The 19,015-nt window shown below is 42.9% G+C and overlaps 1 protein-coding gene across 1 annotated transcript in view; it reads right to left on the reverse strand.

Moving 5' to 3' along the window:
• PARVA (parvin alpha) overlaps nucleotides 1–18,438 on the reverse strand; it is a 161,712-nt gene extending 143,274 nt beyond the window's left edge. Inside the window, exon 1 of the mRNA XM_008006534.3 lies at nucleotides 18,188–18,438. Coding sequence (XP_008004725.2) covers nucleotides 18,188–18,323 — 136 coding nt within the window. The 5' untranslated portion in view covers nucleotides 18,324–18,438. The remainder of the gene's footprint in view (nucleotides 1–18,187) is intronic.
• Between the last annotated feature and the right edge of the window lie 577 nt (nucleotides 18,439–19,015).

Consider the following 19,015-nt stretch of genomic DNA (forward strand, 5'->3'; position numbering starts at 1 on the left):
TGTTTCTGTTCAAGCTGATAAAAGTTCACTGCCTCTTCCATCCATGGCCTCTCATTGCCCTAAAGCTGGTTTGAAGCAAAGACAGTGACACTGGTCACAAGTCGGTTTACTAAGGCTTTGGCAGGCTGGCCTGTTCCAAGCAAACAGAATTATTGAGGAGACCACCCCTCATATCATCTTATGCCCAATTTCTGCCTCCAAAGAAAGAAAAAGTAAAAACTAAAAGGCAGAAATGAAATCCACAAGCAGACAGCCCAGTGCTGCACCCTGGGCCTGGTAATTAAAGATCGACCACTGACCTAATTAGTTATGTTATCTATAGATTACAGACATTGTATAGAAATGCACTGTGAAAATCCCTATCCTGTTTTGTTCCAATGCAATTACCGGTGCATGTAGCCCCCAGCCACGTACCCCATGCTTGCTCAATCAATCACGACCCTCTCACGTGCACCCTCTTAGAGTTGTGAGCCCTTAAAAGGGACAGGAACTGCTCATTCGAGGAGCTCGGCTCTTGAGACAGCAGTCTTGCTGATGTCCCTGGCCGAATAAACCCCTTCCTTCTTTAACTCAGTGTCTGAGGAGTTTTGTCTGCGGCTAGTCCTGCTACATTTCTTGATTCCCTGACCAGGAAGCAAGGTGATTGGCAGATGGTCGAGGCAGCTCCTTAGGTGGCTTAAGCCTGCCCTGTGGAACATCCCTGTGGGAGACTCCGACCAGCCCAAGCGACATGGTTCCTGAGAGCACTCCCAGGTAGGCATTTGTCCCGGTGGGATGCCTTGTCCAAGCAGTGTGTGGCAGGCTCCTGTGGAGGATCAACGCAGTAGCTGAACACCGGGAAGGAATGGGCACTTGAAGTCTGGACATCTAAAACTTAGTAAGACTAGTCTTTAAAACTTGTCCATTCCGTTTGAGTGGAAGCGTGGCCTGATCACCCACGGTGTGCCTTTATTGGCACTTTGGTTTTGGTTGTGACTTGGTTTGAAATGCTTGACAGGACTGGTCTTGGGAGCTTGCCTACTCCATTTGAGTGGAAGCGTGGCCTGATCACTCACAGTGTGCCTGTACTGGCACTTTGGTTTTTGTCTTTGACGTGACTTGGATTGCTTGATACTTTGGTTTTAGTTTTAACCTGGCTTAGATTTCTGGATACCCCGATTTTGGTTTTGATTTTGGTTTGGTGTAAACTACAAAAGTGTGTGTGTCCTTTTTACCCATTCTTTGTTTTGTAGTGAGCGTAGTGTTTTGTCTCGAGGAAACATGGGTGAGGCACAAAGTAAGCCCACCCCACTAGGAACTATGTTGAAAAAGTTCAAAAAAAAGATTTAAAGGAGACTATGGAGTACTATGACACCAGGAAAACTTAAAACTTTGTGTAAGATAGACTGGCCAGCATCAGAGGTAGGTTGGCCATTAGAAGGAAGCCTGGACAGGTCCCCTGTTTCAAAGGTATGGCACAAGGTAACCTGTAAGCCCGGGCACTCAGACCAGCTCCCGTACATAGACACTTGGTTACAGGTGGTTTTAGACGCCCCTAACATACAGTGGTTGAGAGTACAGCAGCATAAGCAGCTGGCAGAGGCAAGGAAAGACCAGCAGAGAGAGAGAAAGGAAAGAGATAGAGAAGAAAAGAGGCAAAAAGAGAGAGGAAGAGACAGACAAACAAGGAGTCAAGGAGAAAGAGAAAAAAAGAGAAGCAGAGAGAGAGAAAAAGAGACAGAGGCAAAAGGAAAGTCAGAGAGAGACAAAGTCAAAGAGAGAAAGAAAGAAAGATGATTTAACATTAACCACTGAAAATTCCCTTAACCCAGCAGGTTTCCTAACAGGGGATCTAAATCTTAATTATTATACGAAGGTCTGACCAGACCTAGGAGGAACTCACTTCAGGACAGGATGATCGATGGTTCCTCCCGGGTAATTGGGGGGAAAAAAACAAAAGCCATCTATACCAATTCTAATTTGGACAAAACAAGGTCTTATTAATAGCAAAGGATAATTAAAATCCCACACTTACAAGGTTTTCAACAAAAGTAAAGTTTGCTAAAAGTTAACAGTGTAACATGTATTATAGTAACTTCTATTATTGTGGCCTTAGACAGTCTAGTCCACAGACATGAAAAAAGGTTCACTTTGGAAAAGAATGGTTATCATCTTTGGAAAAAAAAAGGAAAAAAAGGGGGGGGGTGGAATTTATATAAAAGGAGTGTTATATGGTAAATTCTTGTCCTGAAATATATTAACTGGTTGTTTAAAGAAAGAAATGTTTGTAATAAGCCAGAAAGTTAAGGCATGTCGAAAAATTGCCTATAAAAGTTGTAAAAGAAAAAAAAAGTTATAAAAAAAGTGCATTAAAAAATTTATGCAAAAAATGCTGTATAATTTAAAAGCTAGGCCTCCTGAATGTAAAACTATTGAAAAATAAAACAGTTTATGTGCAAGATGTATAAGAAAAGTAAAATATACCTTTGGTAAAAGGATTATAAGGAGGCGTTAAGAATGTACATTTTTACCTACATTAAAAAGTTTTAAAAAAATTATTCTTTTGAAGGTTTAAGCAAGTTTTTAAATGTTAATTTTAAAGAAAATTCTGTGTATAAACATATTAGCTAAAGTTAAAGAAGTATCATCCAGTTTTTCTGTGAACTGGACATTAAAGTAAAAGCATAACAGGTTTTTCTTAAAGCACCAACCTGCTCTTTAGCAAAAATTATAAAAGGTTAAAAAGAGTCTATAAAATCTTACCTTATGGTCAAACATTAAAAATTAGATAAATATGTCTACATGGTTTTATTAAAATTAGGTTTAACATTAATAACACACCAATATAAAAACAAAATTTAGCTTATCTGGTATAAAAATCATATGAGAAGCATTGTTAAATGTAAAATAGTATTTGGCTTTCTTTGGTTTAAAAACTAATAAAAATAGGTGCTAAAGGAAATTTCTCAGTAAAAAGGCACGAAGGACTATAAAGTCCACAGCCAAGGTCCCCACATTTAAAACAAAGGTAAATTTCTTAGAAATTATATACTTGGTTTATCTTCCACCTTCCTTTCTCTCAAAAACTAAAAGTCTTTTAGCATATGTACCACCCCTAGAATTTCCGGTAAACCAGCACCAGCCTGAAGATCACATTCTCATCAAAAGATGGAAAGAAGAAAAACTCAAGCCAGCCTAGGAAGGACTCTACCTTGTGCTGCTAACCACCAAGACCACTGTGCATCCAGCAAAAAAAAAAAAAAAAAAAAAGATGGACTCATCACACCCGAGTCAAGAAAATGCCACCCCCTCCAGAGTTGTAGGCCATAGTCCCAGGGGAAAAAACTAAAGCTAAGAAAAATTTAACTCTTTTCATCTATTCTATTACTCTTTCTTCTTTCCTAGTTCTATTGCTGACCATCTAGTTATTAACGTAACCAAGTCAATTTTGCCTCAAACTATTGCATTTAATGCCTGCCTTGCTATACACTGTGAGGACTTGCCAAGTCAAAGACAGCTCTCTACTTCAGAAAAGTACTTCTGTCCCTCCTGACTCTCCTCAGACTGGGCATTAGTAAACTAAGACCATGTAATCCAGGAAGATTTTGATAAAGATGCCAGTGCCAACCAGGAGTCTTGCCCCCCGATGTAGAGCTTTCATGCCATAGTTAGTCCAACGTTCTGTGGATCACTACAGAGCAAGGATGGACTGCCCCAACCGGTTTTTGTAATTTCCTAAAACCATACATTCATTTTACTAGAGGATCACAGAAGTTAAAGACTTCAAACAAACTTTAGTAATTAAGACAGGATACCAAGATGCAAATGCCTGGTTAAAATGGATCAAATATTCCATTTGCACGTTAAACAAAAACAATTGTTATGCTTGTGCACATGGCAGGCCAGAGGTCCAGATTGTCCCCTTTCCACTAATGTGGTCCTCCAGTCGACCAGGCATAGGCTGCATGGTAGCTCTTTTCCAGGATTCTACAGCCTGGAGTAATAAGTCATGCCAAGCTCTCTCTCTGCTATATCCCAAAGTCCGGCACCCTGCAGGTCAGCCCCCAAAGGCCATCCAGCCTCCGTCTCCCAACACTAAGTTCACTATGTGTCTCTCACGACAGGGAGGAAACTTAGCGTTCCTTGGAGACCTGAAAGGATGCGGTGAGCTTAAGAATTTTCAAGAGCTTATCAATCGGTCAGCCTTTGTTCATCCCCAAGTAGATGTATGGTGGTATTGTGGTGGACCTTTACTAGGCACTCTGCTGAATAACTGGAGTGGCACTTGTGCTTTATAGCCCAATTGGCTATCCCTTTCACCCTGGCATTTCACCAACCAGAAGAAAAAGAAATAAGACATTGTAAAGCGAGAGAAGCCCCTTATAGGTCTTTCGACTCTCATGTCTATTTAGACACAATTGGAGTCCCACGAGGAACACCACATCAATTTAAAGCTTGAAATCAAATAGCTGCGGGATTTAAGTCAATATTTTGGTAGGTGACAGTTAATAAAAATGTAGATTAGATAAACTACATCTATTACAACCAACAGCAATGAGCTTTTCATAAGTTAAAAGAAAAACTCATGTCAGTCCCAGCCCTGAGGCCACCAGACCTGACAAAACTCTTTACACTCTTACGTGTCAAAAAGTGAAAAAATGACAGTTGGAGTTTTAACCCAGACTGTGGGGCCCTGGCCAAGGCCAGTGGCCTCTCAAAACAAATAGACAGGATTTCCAAAAGCTGGCCTCCAGGTCTAAGGGTCCTAGCAGCAACGGCCCTGTTAGCACAAGAAGCAGATAAACTAACCCTTAGGCAAAACCTGAATATAAAGGCCCCCCCATGCTGTGGTAACTTTAATAAATACCAAAGGACATCATTAGTTAACAAATGCTAGATTAACCAAGTACCAAAGCTTGCTAGGTGAAAATCCCCACATAACCACTGAAGTTTGCAACACCCTAAACCCCACCACCTTGCTCCCGGTATCAGAGAGCCCAGTTGAACATAACTGTGTAAGGTGTTGGATTCAGTTTATTCTAGCAGGCCCAACCTCCGAGACCATCCTTAAACATCAGTAGACTGTGAGTGGTACGTGGACGGGAGCAGCTTCGCCAACCGCTGCAAAGTGACTCTGAAGAAGATGACAAGCCCTGCTCCAGTCACACCGGGAAGCTGACTGGTCCATGCACGGCCAAAGCATGAGAAAACTCATCGCAGGATTCATGTTCCTTAAAATTTAGACTTTTACAGTAAGGACTTCAACTGACCTTCCTCAGACTGAGGACTGTTCCCAGTATACATCAAGTCACTGAGGTAGGACAAAAGGTTGCTATGGTCCTATTATTTTATAGTTATTGTAAATGTACTGGAACTCTAAAAAGAACTTGTTTGTATCACGTTATTCTATACAAGGTATGTAGCCCAGGAAATGACCAACCTGATGTGTGTTATGCCCCATCTGAGCCTCCCATGACCACAGTTTTTAAAATAAGATTAAGGACTGAGGACTGGTGAAGGCTCATAAATATACGAGTAAAGTGTTAGCCAAAACAGAAGAAAAAGAGGTGCCCAAACAAGTCACCTTAAAATTTGATGCCTGTGCTGTCATTAATAGTAATAAGTTAGGAATAAGGTATGGTTCTCTTAATTAAAAAAGAGGCTATATGGCAGAAAATAAGTACATCTGTCATAAATTAGGACTGTGTGGAAATAAATGTAAATACTAGTCTTGTGTCATTTAGGCCACTTAAATTAAAAAAAAAAAAAAAATTGAAAAGGATCCAGTCCACCTTCAGAAAGGAAAAAACGGCCCTTCCTGCACTAAAGGACAATGTAACCCCTTAGAGCTAGTAATAACCAATCCCCTTGGTCCTCCCTGGAAAAAAAGAGGAGCCTGTGACCTTAGGAATCGATAGGGCCGGACTGGATCCTCGAATAAATATCTTGGTTTCAGGAGAAGTTTACAAACGCTCTCCTGAGCCAGTATTTCAAACTTTCTATGATGAATTAAATGTGCCAGTACCAGAAATTCCAGGAAAAACAAGAATTTGTTTTTTTTTTGTTTTGTTTTGTTTTTTTTGTTTTTTTTTTTTTGCAATTAGCCAAGCACATAGAACAGTCTCTCAATGTCACTTCATGTCCTGTATGTGGAGGAACTGTAATAGCAGATCAATGGCCATAGGAAGCCCGAGAATTAGTACCTACAGACTCAGTTCCTGATGAATTCCTGGCTCAAAAGAATCACCTTGATTATTTCTGGGTCCTAAAAGCCTCAATTATTGGACAATATTCCATAGCTAGAGAAGGAAAAGAATTCACTCACCCCATAGGATGACTTAGTTGTCTGAGACAGAAACTGTATAACAGTACCACAAAAACAGTCACTTGGTGGAGTTCAAATCACACAGAGAGAAATCAATTTAGTAAATTCCCAAAGTTGCAAACCGTGTGGACCCACCCAGAGTCCCACTGGGACTGGACAGCCCCCACTGGATTATACTGGATATGTAGGCATAGAGTTATGCCAAATTACCTGACCAGTAGGCAGGTAGTTGTGTTACTGGCACTATTAAACCATCTTTCTTCCTACTGCCCATAAAAACAGGTGAACTCGTAGGCTTCCCTGTCTATGCTTCCTGCGAAAAGACAAGTATAGCTATAGGAAATTGAAGAAAATGATAAATGGCCCTCTAAGAGAATCATACAATATTATAAGCCTGCTACTTAGGCACAAGATGGCTCGTGAGGATACTATACCCCCATTTACATGATCAACCAAATCATACAGTTACAAGCTGTCTTAAAAATAATCACTAATAAAACCGGCAGAGCCTTGACTATTCTGGCCCGGCAAGAAACTCAGATGAGAAATGCTATCTATCAAAATAGATGAGCTTTTGACAGGGCAAGTAGTTGAAGACATAGTTAGAGATATGACAAAATAGATGAGCTTTTGATAATCAAGGGCAAGTAGTTGAAGACATAGTTAGAGATATGACAAAATCAGCACATGTGCCCATGCAAGTGTGGCATGGATTTGATCCTAAGGCCATGTTTAGAAAATGGTTCGCAGTGCTAGGAAGATTTAAAACTCTTATAATGAGAGTTATAATAGTAATAGGAACCTACTTACTGCTCCCTTGTTTGCTACCTGTACTTCTTCAAATGATAAAAAGCTTCGTCACTACCTTAGTTCACCAAAATGCTTCAGCACAAGTGTACTATATGAATCACTATCAATCTGTCTTGCCAGAAGACATAGGTAGTAAAAATGAAAGTGAGAACTCCCACTATTGAGTGAGAGTCTCAAAGGGGGGAATAAGGGAGGAGACCACCCCTCATATTGTTTTATGCCCAATTTCTGCCTCCAAAGAAAGAAAAAGTAAAAACTAAAAGGCAGAAATGAAATCCACAAGCAGACAGCCTGGTGCCACACCCTGGGCCTGGTAGTTAAAGATCGACCCCTGACCTAATTGGTTATGTTATCTATAGATTACAGACATTGTATAGAAAAGCACTGTGAAAATCCCTATCCTATTTTGTTCGGATCTAATTAGTGGTGCATGCAGCCCCCAGTCATATATCCTCTGCTTGTTCAATCGATCACAACCCTCTCACGTGCAACCCCTTAGAGTTGTGAGCCCTTAAAAAGGACAGGAATTGCTCACTCGAGGGAGCTCGGCTCTTGAGACAGGAGTCTTGCTGATGCCCCTGGCTGAATAAACCCCTTCCTTCTTTAACTCAGTGTCTGAGGAGTTTTGTCTGCAGCTCGTCCTGCTACATTATCACTTAGTAAATGCTAGTAGAACCAGATTTTAGGTAAGTCCTCTAGCGATCCACACACCAAGCGAACATTTATCCCAAGCCTGAACAAAAATTAAGCAGCTGCAATTAACTGAGGCTAGGCAAAGCTCACCAAAGGTGTGCCCTCCAGCCATCTTCTCTTCTTGGTAAGTTCTGTCTTTTGGGGGAGGGCTGAAGTGAGGAGACTCTTGCTGAGGAGGAATGATAGTGGCTCTGTGTCTGGCTGATTTTCAGTTGCCTTCACTTTGCACTGTAGTGAGGAAATGAAGCTGAGATGGGCAAGAGGGAATGGAATAGGTGTAGGAGGGAGAATGAGACAGACTTTGGGGAATTAAGGGAACTCTTAATCTCTCCTATGGAGTTTTGGTCTGTACATCACTTATCTCTCCTAAATCTCGCTATTGGGCTCTTTTACTATAGTCCTCCTTCATATGAATACGTACTAAGCCATTTCTGAAAAGCAAGCTTTTTTGGATGAAAACAAAGAAGTCAACAGGTCTTCACATTCCATCTGGTCACCCCCCTCCCCCACCCCGACCCCCCAACCGATGCAACTCCTCCAGGCTCACTGCTGCCACTACAGAATCAGTGCCCGTGGACTCTAGGACCCTCTGGTCTCACAGGCCTTTGTCAAATAACAGGATTAACCAACAATGTCTTCCCACAAAAGGAAAAGAGATTCCTGGGGGCAGGGATGAGGCATTTTCATAAGCTACACACACACACACACACACACACACACACTCAAAAATAGTGACCTGGATGGAATCTGGGGACCAGAAGAGTTATCTAAGGTTAGAGCAGAGTTTGGGGTAACCTGGGGACTCCCTCAGTGGGAATAAGATGCCCAGTGATGATTCAGACAGTTAGTTAAGAAGCATTTTAGGGAGCATTGGTTAAGTACTAGGTAGTATGCTAGGCACCAAAGATACCACAATGGCTCCCCTCATGGCGTCTGCAGAAAAAAACAAAAAAGAAAGGACACTGCCCAGGGCCTATGCAGGAGGAGGTCTCCCTGTGCTGGTGCTCTGGTCCTTGGGCAAAGCCCTCATTGAATTTCCTACTGATTTCAGGCTGCACAACCTATTGAAAACCTAACAGAATGTGTTTACATCTACTTTTTAAAAGTATTTTATTTTTGAAATGATTGTAGGGCTTACCTCAAATGTTCTTTGTACCATGACAGTGAGTGGAGATTTTAGATGCTTACAAATGTTTACATGAGGATTTCATCTCTTCTCCTGGACTAATGGCTGGAACGTAATTATGAACTGTGCTTGTTAACCAAATAGAGATATTCCATGAGACAAGAAGGCTGATTCCTAATATGGAGGTGTCCTTGGGCCAGGGCCCACTTATCCTGGTATCCATCTCCTCCTCCCGACACAGAGGTGCCTTCATTAGTAGAGGAAAGAAAGAGGTCTTTGTGATGATGTAATTCCCAGACCACCCTACACAGACAATAAAACTGAATGTGAGAGAAGCCGGGTGAAATAACAGCTCAGAAATCATAGAATACCAGTGCAGCAGGGGCCTAAGAGGTTATTTAGCCTAATCTTCTAATGTTAGAAATGGGCAAATAACACCAAAAGGGGAAGAGACCTGTCTAAGATTACATGGCCAGCTAATGGTGGGCTATTTTCATAAAGGTAAATATGGGGAAATTCATTCCACAGAAATTCTAATAACTATGTGTTTGATGATATTATGGTAAGCAGGAGGGCTCTCATCATAGTGTGTGACAAGTGGCTGCAATGCAACATGACCAGTGCTACCACAGAGTATAGACAAGGCACTGTGGGACCACAGAGGAGGAAGCCTCTCACTCTTCCTAGGGGCACTGGGGAAGGTTTCCTGCAAAAGGGGACTTCTGAGTTGGGTCTTTATGAATGAATAGAAGTTGGTTGTATAGGAAAGGAAAAAGGTCTTTCCAGAATATGGAACAGCATGTAAAAGCATAAACATATGAAAGAACATGATGTGTTTGGGGGATAAAGAGTGGTTTCCCATGGTAAAAATGGAGATTTATCGGAAGGGAAATAGAGGAGACAGCAAAAAGGTAAAGGAAGGAGTAGCTGTGAAGGCTTTGGACAGCATGCTAAGAAGTTTGTCCTGGAGAGAAGTTATCTTTATGCTTTAAAAAAACAATGTAGTGGCAAAAGGATGAAGAATGAGTTGAACAAAAATAGACCCATGACAGGAAGTCTAGCTAGGTGGATAACACAGTATTTCAGGTGGAAAATAGAGTAAAAATTTTGAAAATGAACAAACAATCCAGAGCACTTGTGAAGGCTGAATTAAAGCAGTGATATTTAGATGGTAGACTCAGCAGGATTTCATAAAAGATGATTAGACATGAGGAATAAAATGGAGGATGGGGCAGCAAACTACTGCCCTTGGGTCATGTGCAGGCTGCCATCTATTTTGTACAGCCCGAGTGCTGAGAACGGTTTTTACATTCTCATGTACATGTAAATGCTTCCTTCAATAGCTGAGAAGGAACAAAAGAAGCATCTTTCATGTAATTTCACATGAAAATCATGTGAAATTCAAATTTCAGTGACTATAACTAAAATTTTATGGGAACATAGCCACACTTGTCCATTGACCTATTGTCTATGGCAGCAAAGACAGAGTTGAATAGGACTCATAAAGCCTTAGATATTTACTATTTAGCCCTTTCAGAAAAAGTTGCTGACCTCCTGCAGGATTCTCGAACTCAGTTAAAATCAGTTCACCTTTCCAGTTGCCCAGACCAAAACCTTTGGAGTCATTTTAATTCTACTCTTACCCGCCATCCAATCTTTCATCAAGATCTGCTATATTTTAAAAATATATCCAGAATTTGACACTCACTCACTTTGCTACCACTCTGTTCCTGAACACTGCCATCTCTCAGCAGGGTCATTCTAGTAGCCTTTACTTATTTATTTGTTATTTATTGAGACAGGGTCTTGCTCTGTCACATATACTGGAGTGCAGTGGTGCGATCATGGCTCACTGCAGTCCCACACTCCTGGGATCAAGCGATCCTCCCATGTCAGCCTCCTGAGTAGCTGGGACTACAGGTGTGCACCAACACCCATGGCTAATTTTTTGTAGAGATGGGGTTTCACCATGTTGCCCAGGCTGGTCTTGAACTCCTGAGCTCAAGCAATCTGCCCACTTGGCCTCCCAAAGAGTTGGGATTACAGGTGTGAGCCACCATGCCCAGCCTCATTCTAGAAACCTTTTGCCTCATCTCATCTTTTACTTCATCTCTGCCTGCTTCAGTCATTTAACACCATCTGAGCAATGGTGTTTTAGCACCATCAGTTAAAACAGAATTGAGATCACACCATTCCTCTGCACAAAGTCTTCCCAAGTCTTCCCATATAACTCTGAGTAAAGGCCCAAGTTTTACAATGGCTTCCAGGGCCCTACACGTCCTGCCTCTCCCCTTTCTCTTGTTATGCCTGGGACCAACCCCCATTCCACAATCATGCTCACTGTCTTCTCCAGTCACATCAACCTCCTTATTGGTCCTCAATAATGTACCATGTCCACACCTGCCTCAAGATTCTTGCATCTGTCATTCCTTCCACCTGTAATGTTCTTTTCCAAGATATACATATGGTTCTCTCCATCACCTCCTTTAGATTGGGACTCAAATCTACCCTTCTCAGTGAGGCCTTCTCTAGCCATCCTACTTAATGTTGACAACCATCCTCAGACCACAACCCTCCATTCCTCTTTTTCTTGCTTTATTTTGCTCTCTAGCACTTACTACCACTCAAACAAAAAACATACATTACCAATTTATCCTGTTTATTGCCTGTCTGCCCTATTAGAATGTAAGCTCCAGGAAGGCAGGAGTTTTTGTTTTGTTTTCCTTTCTAGCGCCTAGTACAGTGTATGGTACATGTTAGGCACTCAATAAATAATTGCTGAAAGAATGGGAATAATGGATCAGAAAGTGACTAGGAGATAAGAAAAGAGAAGCAGGTAGAGATAACTCTTTCAAGGCATCTGGTGAGTAGCTAAAGAGGAAACCAGTTATCAGGAGATTTTCTCCAAATGGGAAAGACTCAAGCATATTTACAGAACGTCAGGGCAACAGAGTGGCAAAAAAAGATGGGATATGATAAATAGCATATCCGGCTATGCCAAGTCTGGGAGGAAGCTGAAAGAAATGGCCTTATGAGCAAGAAGAGAAGGGACCTTCTTGGAAGGGACTAGGGTAGGACGGGAACACAAAAAGACATTTGCACATATGGATGGGACTGGCCGGATATGGTAGAAAGGGAACTTGAAGGAGCTCATAGCTGGTCTCAATTTTCCATTTGTAGATCCACGGAAGGGTTTTAGGGGCTATGGACAACAACTTGGGTTTGAATTTCAAGAGTCCACTTATATGCAAATTTTTAAAATAAATGTATTAGAAAATTTTTTGAGAACTGCAACAATTTGAAAAAATTACAGATGAATTTTGTGATCTAGAAGTATCAAAAAAAAATTAAGAAAAAGTTAGATATGCCCAGGAGTTCAAGACCCACGAGGGCAACATAGCAAGACCGTGTCCATACAAAAAAGATGTACTTTGGAAAAATGAGAATGCACACTGATTAGAAGAAAAGGGAAGCTCTGCAGTGCTAAGGGTTCTACTCACTCTAGAAACCATAAATTTGTTGCAAGGTTTGTGGATTTTTCTCTAGCAACACTGGGCAGCCAATGAGAATCAAGTGGTAAGAACCAGTATTACTAGAAGAATTATGAAATTAAAGCCTTCATTGGATACTTCAGGTCCTGATCAAAATGTAAAACTCTGGGGGATAAAATCTTAAATGAATGGGTAAACAACAGGAATGACCAGTGCTGCCGGCCTAATTTGGGTGCCTTCAGCAGACAGGTACAATTCAAGCTGGTGTTCCTTGAAAGAGCACGTCTTGAGGACAGTTTCAGAGAAAGAAAGTTGAAAAGTGGCCCTCTGGCAAGTAGACTCTGAAAGGGTAGTGAAAGAATCCACACAGGAGGACCATGTCCAGCAGAAATGGAATTGAAAACCCAAAAGATGATGAAAAAGATCAACAGAGAAAAACAAAAGTCATTTAAGCTACAACTCATAAGAATGGGCCCAGATATTTTAAACTGCTGAAATGTGCCATCTTGGGAAAATGGAGGATCTCACTTGCAAAGAAAGATCCCTTAACTCCTAAAGGGACGAAACAGTGTCCCGCAGGCTCCATACAGTCATGGGCTACTAGGCTATTTACAGAACCTGAAAAAGTCAGTGCAGTCCATAACAAAAAGACTATTTCAAATTTCAAAGACCAATGAAAATTGAGTTGTCAATTTTAATAGCTACCATTACTTGTGCCATGCAATGCATTTTACATTGTCAATCTCATTTAAACCTCGCAACTTCCACGTAAAGAAGGAATTCTTATTCTCATTTTATAGATGAAGACACAGAGGCTTACAGGGGTTAAGTAACTTGTCTTAAGTCATAGAACAAATAAGGGGTTGAACCAGAAATCAAATTGAAATGTATCTAATCCTAAAGACCATGCTTTTAACTCCTGTTCTCTCTTGGACTCTAACACTGTTTTTTCTTATGAAAACACAGGAATGATAACTAGTTGAGTGCATTCTTATGAAACTCATAGTCATTCTATGATGTAGGTTTCCTTAGGAGGACATTTTTTTACACAAAATTATTGACTTAGAGTTGATCCTTGAACAACACAGGTTTGAACTGCAAGGGTCCACTTACACGCAAATTTTTTCAACAACTATATGGGAAAATATTTTTGGAGATCTGTAACAATTAGAAAAACCTTGAGATGAACCATGTAGCCTAGAAATATTTTAAAAAATAAGAAAAAGTTGCTCATGTCACAAATGCGTAAAATATACATCAATACTTGTCTGTCTTCTCATTTACTACCATAAAATGTAAACAGATCTATTATAAAAAGTTAGAACTTATCGAAATGTCAGAATGTATACATACACACAAAAACTGTGTGATGCCATTTGTAGATGAGAAAAAATGTAAATGTAAAGATTAAATCCTCACTGCACAAAATGAACTGTAGTACATACTGTACTACTATAATAATTTCACAGCTACCTCCTGTTGCTATTGTGGTGAGCTCTAGTGTTGCAAGTATCTGCTTAAAACACCATGTGACACCAATCATCTCCACGTGAACAGTTCATCTCTCCAGTAAATTGCATACAGCAGTTAAAAGTGATCTCTTGAGATTCTCGCATATTTTTCATCATGTTTAGTGAAATACCATAAATCTTGAATAACACCATGGGACTGTAACGAAGTGCCACTAAAGATGCTAGAAGTACTCCCAAGTATTAGAGAAAAGTCATGACATTATAAGAAAAGTTGAATTGCTTGATATGTACCATAGGTTGAGGTGTGCAGCTGTGGTTACCTGCCATTTCAGTCAGACGACGTAAACTTACAGTATCGATAAATGCAGCACAGTTCTGCAAATGTATTTTCCCTTCCTTATGATTTTCTTAATAACATTTTCTTTTCTCCAGTTTCTTTGTTGTAAGAATACAGTATATAATACAAAATATGTGTTGATTGACTATTATCAGTAAGGCTTCTGGTCAACAGTAGGCTATTAGTAGTTAAGTTTGGGGGGAGTTAAAAACGAAACACAGATTTTTGACCGTATGGGGGTCAATGTCCATAACCTCCACATAGTTCAAGGGTCAACTGTATTCTAACCAGTATCATATCTTTCCATTTGTTGTGTCCTACAGTGGGGCACAGCAGGTACCAAATGAATGAATGGGAGTCCTTGGGCCTACGAGAACGCTACACCAAAGCACTGAGATAATTTGTGGACAGACTGATGGCAGTGATCTTGAGGAATGAAGAATGGGAGGTTCAAGAACACCAGAGAGAAAGTGGAAGAAGGCAGATTCTACAGAGCACAAAGCTGTGAGCTTATCCAGGATGCAGAGCAAGACCTGGCCTTATTATTACTGAAGTGATGGTTAATGGCACCCCACACCTACTAACCATCACTTCAGCACTGATGATTGAGATCCAGCACATACTCACTAAGGACAGTCATTTCAGACCAACCCACTGCCTTCTTTGCCTGGGCTTGCAGAAATACCATAAGCCGCAGCCAGCAGCTGGAGCTGGGTGGTGGCTGACCCTTCAGAAGAGGTTCTATGTTCTTCCATTCACCCATTTACAGCCTCTGGATTAGCTGACAGACTGAATGACGAATCAGGACTTTACAGTGAAATATAACAGGGATGAAAATAAGATCTTGCACTTGGTTTCAAAAACCCAACTGAGTAAATCCAAGATAGGGAAGGCTGTGATTTAGGAGCAACAAATATAAAAATGTCTTTGAGTAAGCTGATAGCAAGCTCAATGAGAGATCACAGTGTGACGTGGCTGGCAGAATAGTTAGAAGCAACCTTAGCTGCATTAAAGGAACATAGTGTCTGTGCTAGAATAAGGGAGGTGACAGTCCGAATCTGGGGTGGCTGGCCTGCACTACAGCTGTACTATGGTGACTTCTGGAGAGCTCACTTTGAGAAGGTCTGGTAACAGGTCGATCTGCTAGGTATTCTCCATTTCCCCCGTCCCCACTGTGATCCATTCTCCGCACTGCTCTGTGCACTATGGAAGCTGCCCCTAATATATTGCAGATCCCTTGCTCTGATGGGTTCCCACTGGGTTCAGCCCCAGTAGGTGATGCAAGGGCAAGAAGACAGAGAACATGCAGAATGTGCATTTCTTGTGCCACTCTCTTCTTGCTCTGTCTGCACATTTCTGACAGTGGCTGCATCCCTCTATGACTATAGTTCCAGTCCAGCAGCCCCTCGTCCATAGCCCCAGCTTGTAACAGGTTCCAATTTGCTTCCCTTGTCCCTCAGGCCTCCGAGTGATTAAGAGCTTCCCCCTGCTGCTAGCCCCTAGGGACCTCAGCATCCCTTCTTAGTTCCCTTAACCCTGCCCACAGCTCTGTCAATAGCCCCTTCACTAAACTATTTTCAAAATCTCAACAAATTGGCCTTCTTTTTCCTGCAGGGACCCTGACTGAAACTAAAGAGACAGGATGCAAAAGACCTTAAAATTATGTCTGTGAGGAATAGAGGATGTTGGGCCCAGTGGTGAGAAGACTCAAGAAAGCAGGATAGCCTACTTCGGCAAGGTATCAATAAAAGGCCACCCCAGACTCATTCTCTGGCTCCAACAGTAATAGGTACAGAGAGATACATTTTGGGCTAAATATAAAATAAACCTTTCTACAGAGTAGGTAAAGATGGTTCTCCTGGTAGCAGATATTTTTTATTGCATGAGCTTCAATATTTCTCAGTTGCCCCATCTTAAACCGGATGAGACTATGTCAGGAATGCTGTAAGGAATAAGTTAGAAACACGGTCTAGAAAAGAGATTTCCAAGCCAGGGTTTCATGATTTGCCACCAACTGTACACTACTCAGTGGGTTACCAAAATAACCAATGTGGGGAAACGTTCGTATGTTTTTGCTGCTTCTCGTTTCAATCTAAAGAACAGAAGTCTAGTTCTTCAAGTCTGATAATCCTGAACACTGAAAACGTTTTTATACTTTAAGATGACTTACAAACATGAAACATTTTACACAGCATCACAGCTTTCAAAAGGTTATTTCCAATTCACGGGCAATCTATTAAAAACATTTTTTAGGGGGCAAGAGAAGTTGATTAATGGTTACAAATATACCATTTGATAGAAGACGACCTAGTGTTAGATTGGTAAAGTAACTATATTTTACAATAACCTCTTGTATATTTCAAAATATCTAGAATTCCAGTGGTCTAGCATAGAGAAAAGGCAAATATTTAAGGTGATGGATACCCCAAGTACACTGATTTTGTTAGAGGCATGTGAACCAGAGCAACTCCATCTTGAATGGGGCTAGGTAAAATAAGGCTGAGTGAGACCCACTGGACTGCACTCCCAGAAGGTTAAGGCATTCTAACTTACAGGATGAGATAGGATGTCGGCACAAGATACAGGTCATAAAGACCTTGCTGATAAAACAGGTTGCAGTAAAGAAGTCGGCTAAAACCCAAAACCAAAATGGCGATCAGTGCAGACACTGGTCTTCTGCATTGATACACTCCCACCAGTACCATGACGGTTTACACATGCCATGGCAACGTTACCCTATATGGTCTAAAAAGAGGAGGCATGAATAATCCACCCCTTGTTTAGCATACCATCAAGAAATAACCATAAAAATGGACAACCAGCTTCCCCAGGCTGCTCTGTCTATGGAGTGAGTAGCCATTCTTTTATTCATCTACTTTCTTAATAAACTTGCTTTCACTTTACTGTGTGGACTCATCCTGAATGCTTTCTTGTGTGAGATCCAAGAACCCTCTCTTGGGGTCTGGATTGGGACCCCTTTCCTGTAACAACTTGAGCTTTACAAATTATATGAATGTATTAATCACATGTGCCACAAAACTATGTACATCATGCATCAATTTAAAAAAGTTTAAAACAAAAAATTTTAACTCAGCAACTTCTATCTACACACCAATCTTCTATCTACACATCAGTGCTTCTTGAGAACTGCCACCTCAGTTTTCAAACCAAAAACCAGGACGCAAAATCTGCCCATGGGCAAAAAATATTCTACATGCAAACCACCCTGAAAAAAAAAAAAGAATAAGGTCGCCTCAATTCACTCTGGTAGGGCGGGGGGAGGCCCACGACGATGTTTGTGTCTCACGCAGGTTTTCTCCTTTGGTGGGGGTTTATCGTGTATTACACCGAGGACACGCTAGGTTTGCCAGTTTTTCGCTCATTCATTCAACAAATACTCGATGTCCACCTACTCCATTAACAGGGCCCTTCTCGGCCCTGGGGATGGACAAAAGATCCGAAGAGGCCAACGCCACGACGCCGCTACCAGAGGACGTCAGCAGGTCCAGGAAACGACCTGATTTTAAGGACCAATGAAGTCAACGAGTGAGAGTGACGGCGCCCAGGAAAGTTGCGGCGGAAACTTGGGAAATGCCAGCCTTCGGGCGCAGAGGGCGGGGCAGGGCCTACCGGATCGCGCTGCCTGCGGTCTGGGGCCCCGCCTGGGCTACGGTCCCGCCGCCTCCGGCCGCCAAGCGGCGCCTGCCCACTGCCCGGCGGGGGCGTCGGCCTGGTCTCCGGCCCAGGAGGGCAACGCTGCAAGCGGGCGGGGCGGCCTCGATGGCCCGCGAGCCCCAGGCTCAGTGTGGGGCGCGAGTCGCTCCTGCCCGACGTGCCCGGGAAGCGCGCGCACTCATCGCGGCGCGCTCCCGAACGGCCCCAGCGCCCCGGCCCCTCGGCCCCTATGGCACCCCCCAGCTCCTACCGCCGCCTGGCCTGCCTGGCCGCACTCACCCTCCTTGGCTTTCTTCCTCCGGGCCAGGGTCCCTCCGAGTTTCCCCAAGAAGGAATCATCTTTCTTGCGGGACGGAGGCGACTTAGGAGTGGGGGACTTGGGGACAGAAGGCGACTTCTGCGGGGAGGTGGCCATGGCGCGGCTCAGGCAGCCGCGGGCCGGTCGGGACGCGGAGCTGGCGCTGGGCGGACGCGGCGGGCGGCGGCGGCGGGCTGAGGCTGCGGCTTTCCAAACGGAAGCGGAATTATTCCAAGCATTTGAGGCAGCTCACGCTCGCCTTTCCCTTCCCTCGCTCCCTCCCTCGCTCCCTCCCTCGCACCGCCCTCTGCCCTGGAAGGAGCTGCGCTCCCGGGGCCGCGCCCTGCGCCCCTGGGTTGCCCCAAGCAGGGGGGATGCCCCAAAACTGCCACTTGCAGTACAGGAGGCCGCGTGTGCCCAGGTTGGGAGCGCTCGAGCTGGAAAGCTTCATTTACCCAGGCTCTGCACCCATCACACAGCCTGGGGCAAAGCAAATCTGAGAACCAGCCCAACCCTGCTACTCTCCCAGGGTCTTCCAGCCGGGTCTGGTGAGCTCGCTCTTCCCCAGCACTACTGCCTGTGAAGTTATCAGGCCCACGTCTTGCGCCCACAAGACTGCAGCTCCTGGAAGAAATTACTAGAGTGAACCAAAATGCCTCCAGGCCCCACCAAAGTGGGCAGAACCAATCACTCCTGAACCTATCCATGATAGTCAACCTCCTCTTCTCTACTCCCATCCGAGACTGAGAAGCCTGGAGTGCACGAGGGTAAAGCCGAGGCTGCTTATTGTAAAACATCCGTGTTTCTAG

This window comes from Chlorocebus sabaeus, chromosome 1 (assembly GCF_047675955.1).
Source record: "Chlorocebus sabaeus isolate Y175 chromosome 1, mChlSab1.0.hap1, whole genome shotgun sequence".
Lineage (NCBI taxonomy): Eukaryota > Metazoa > Chordata > Mammalia > Primates > Cercopithecidae > Chlorocebus > Chlorocebus sabaeus.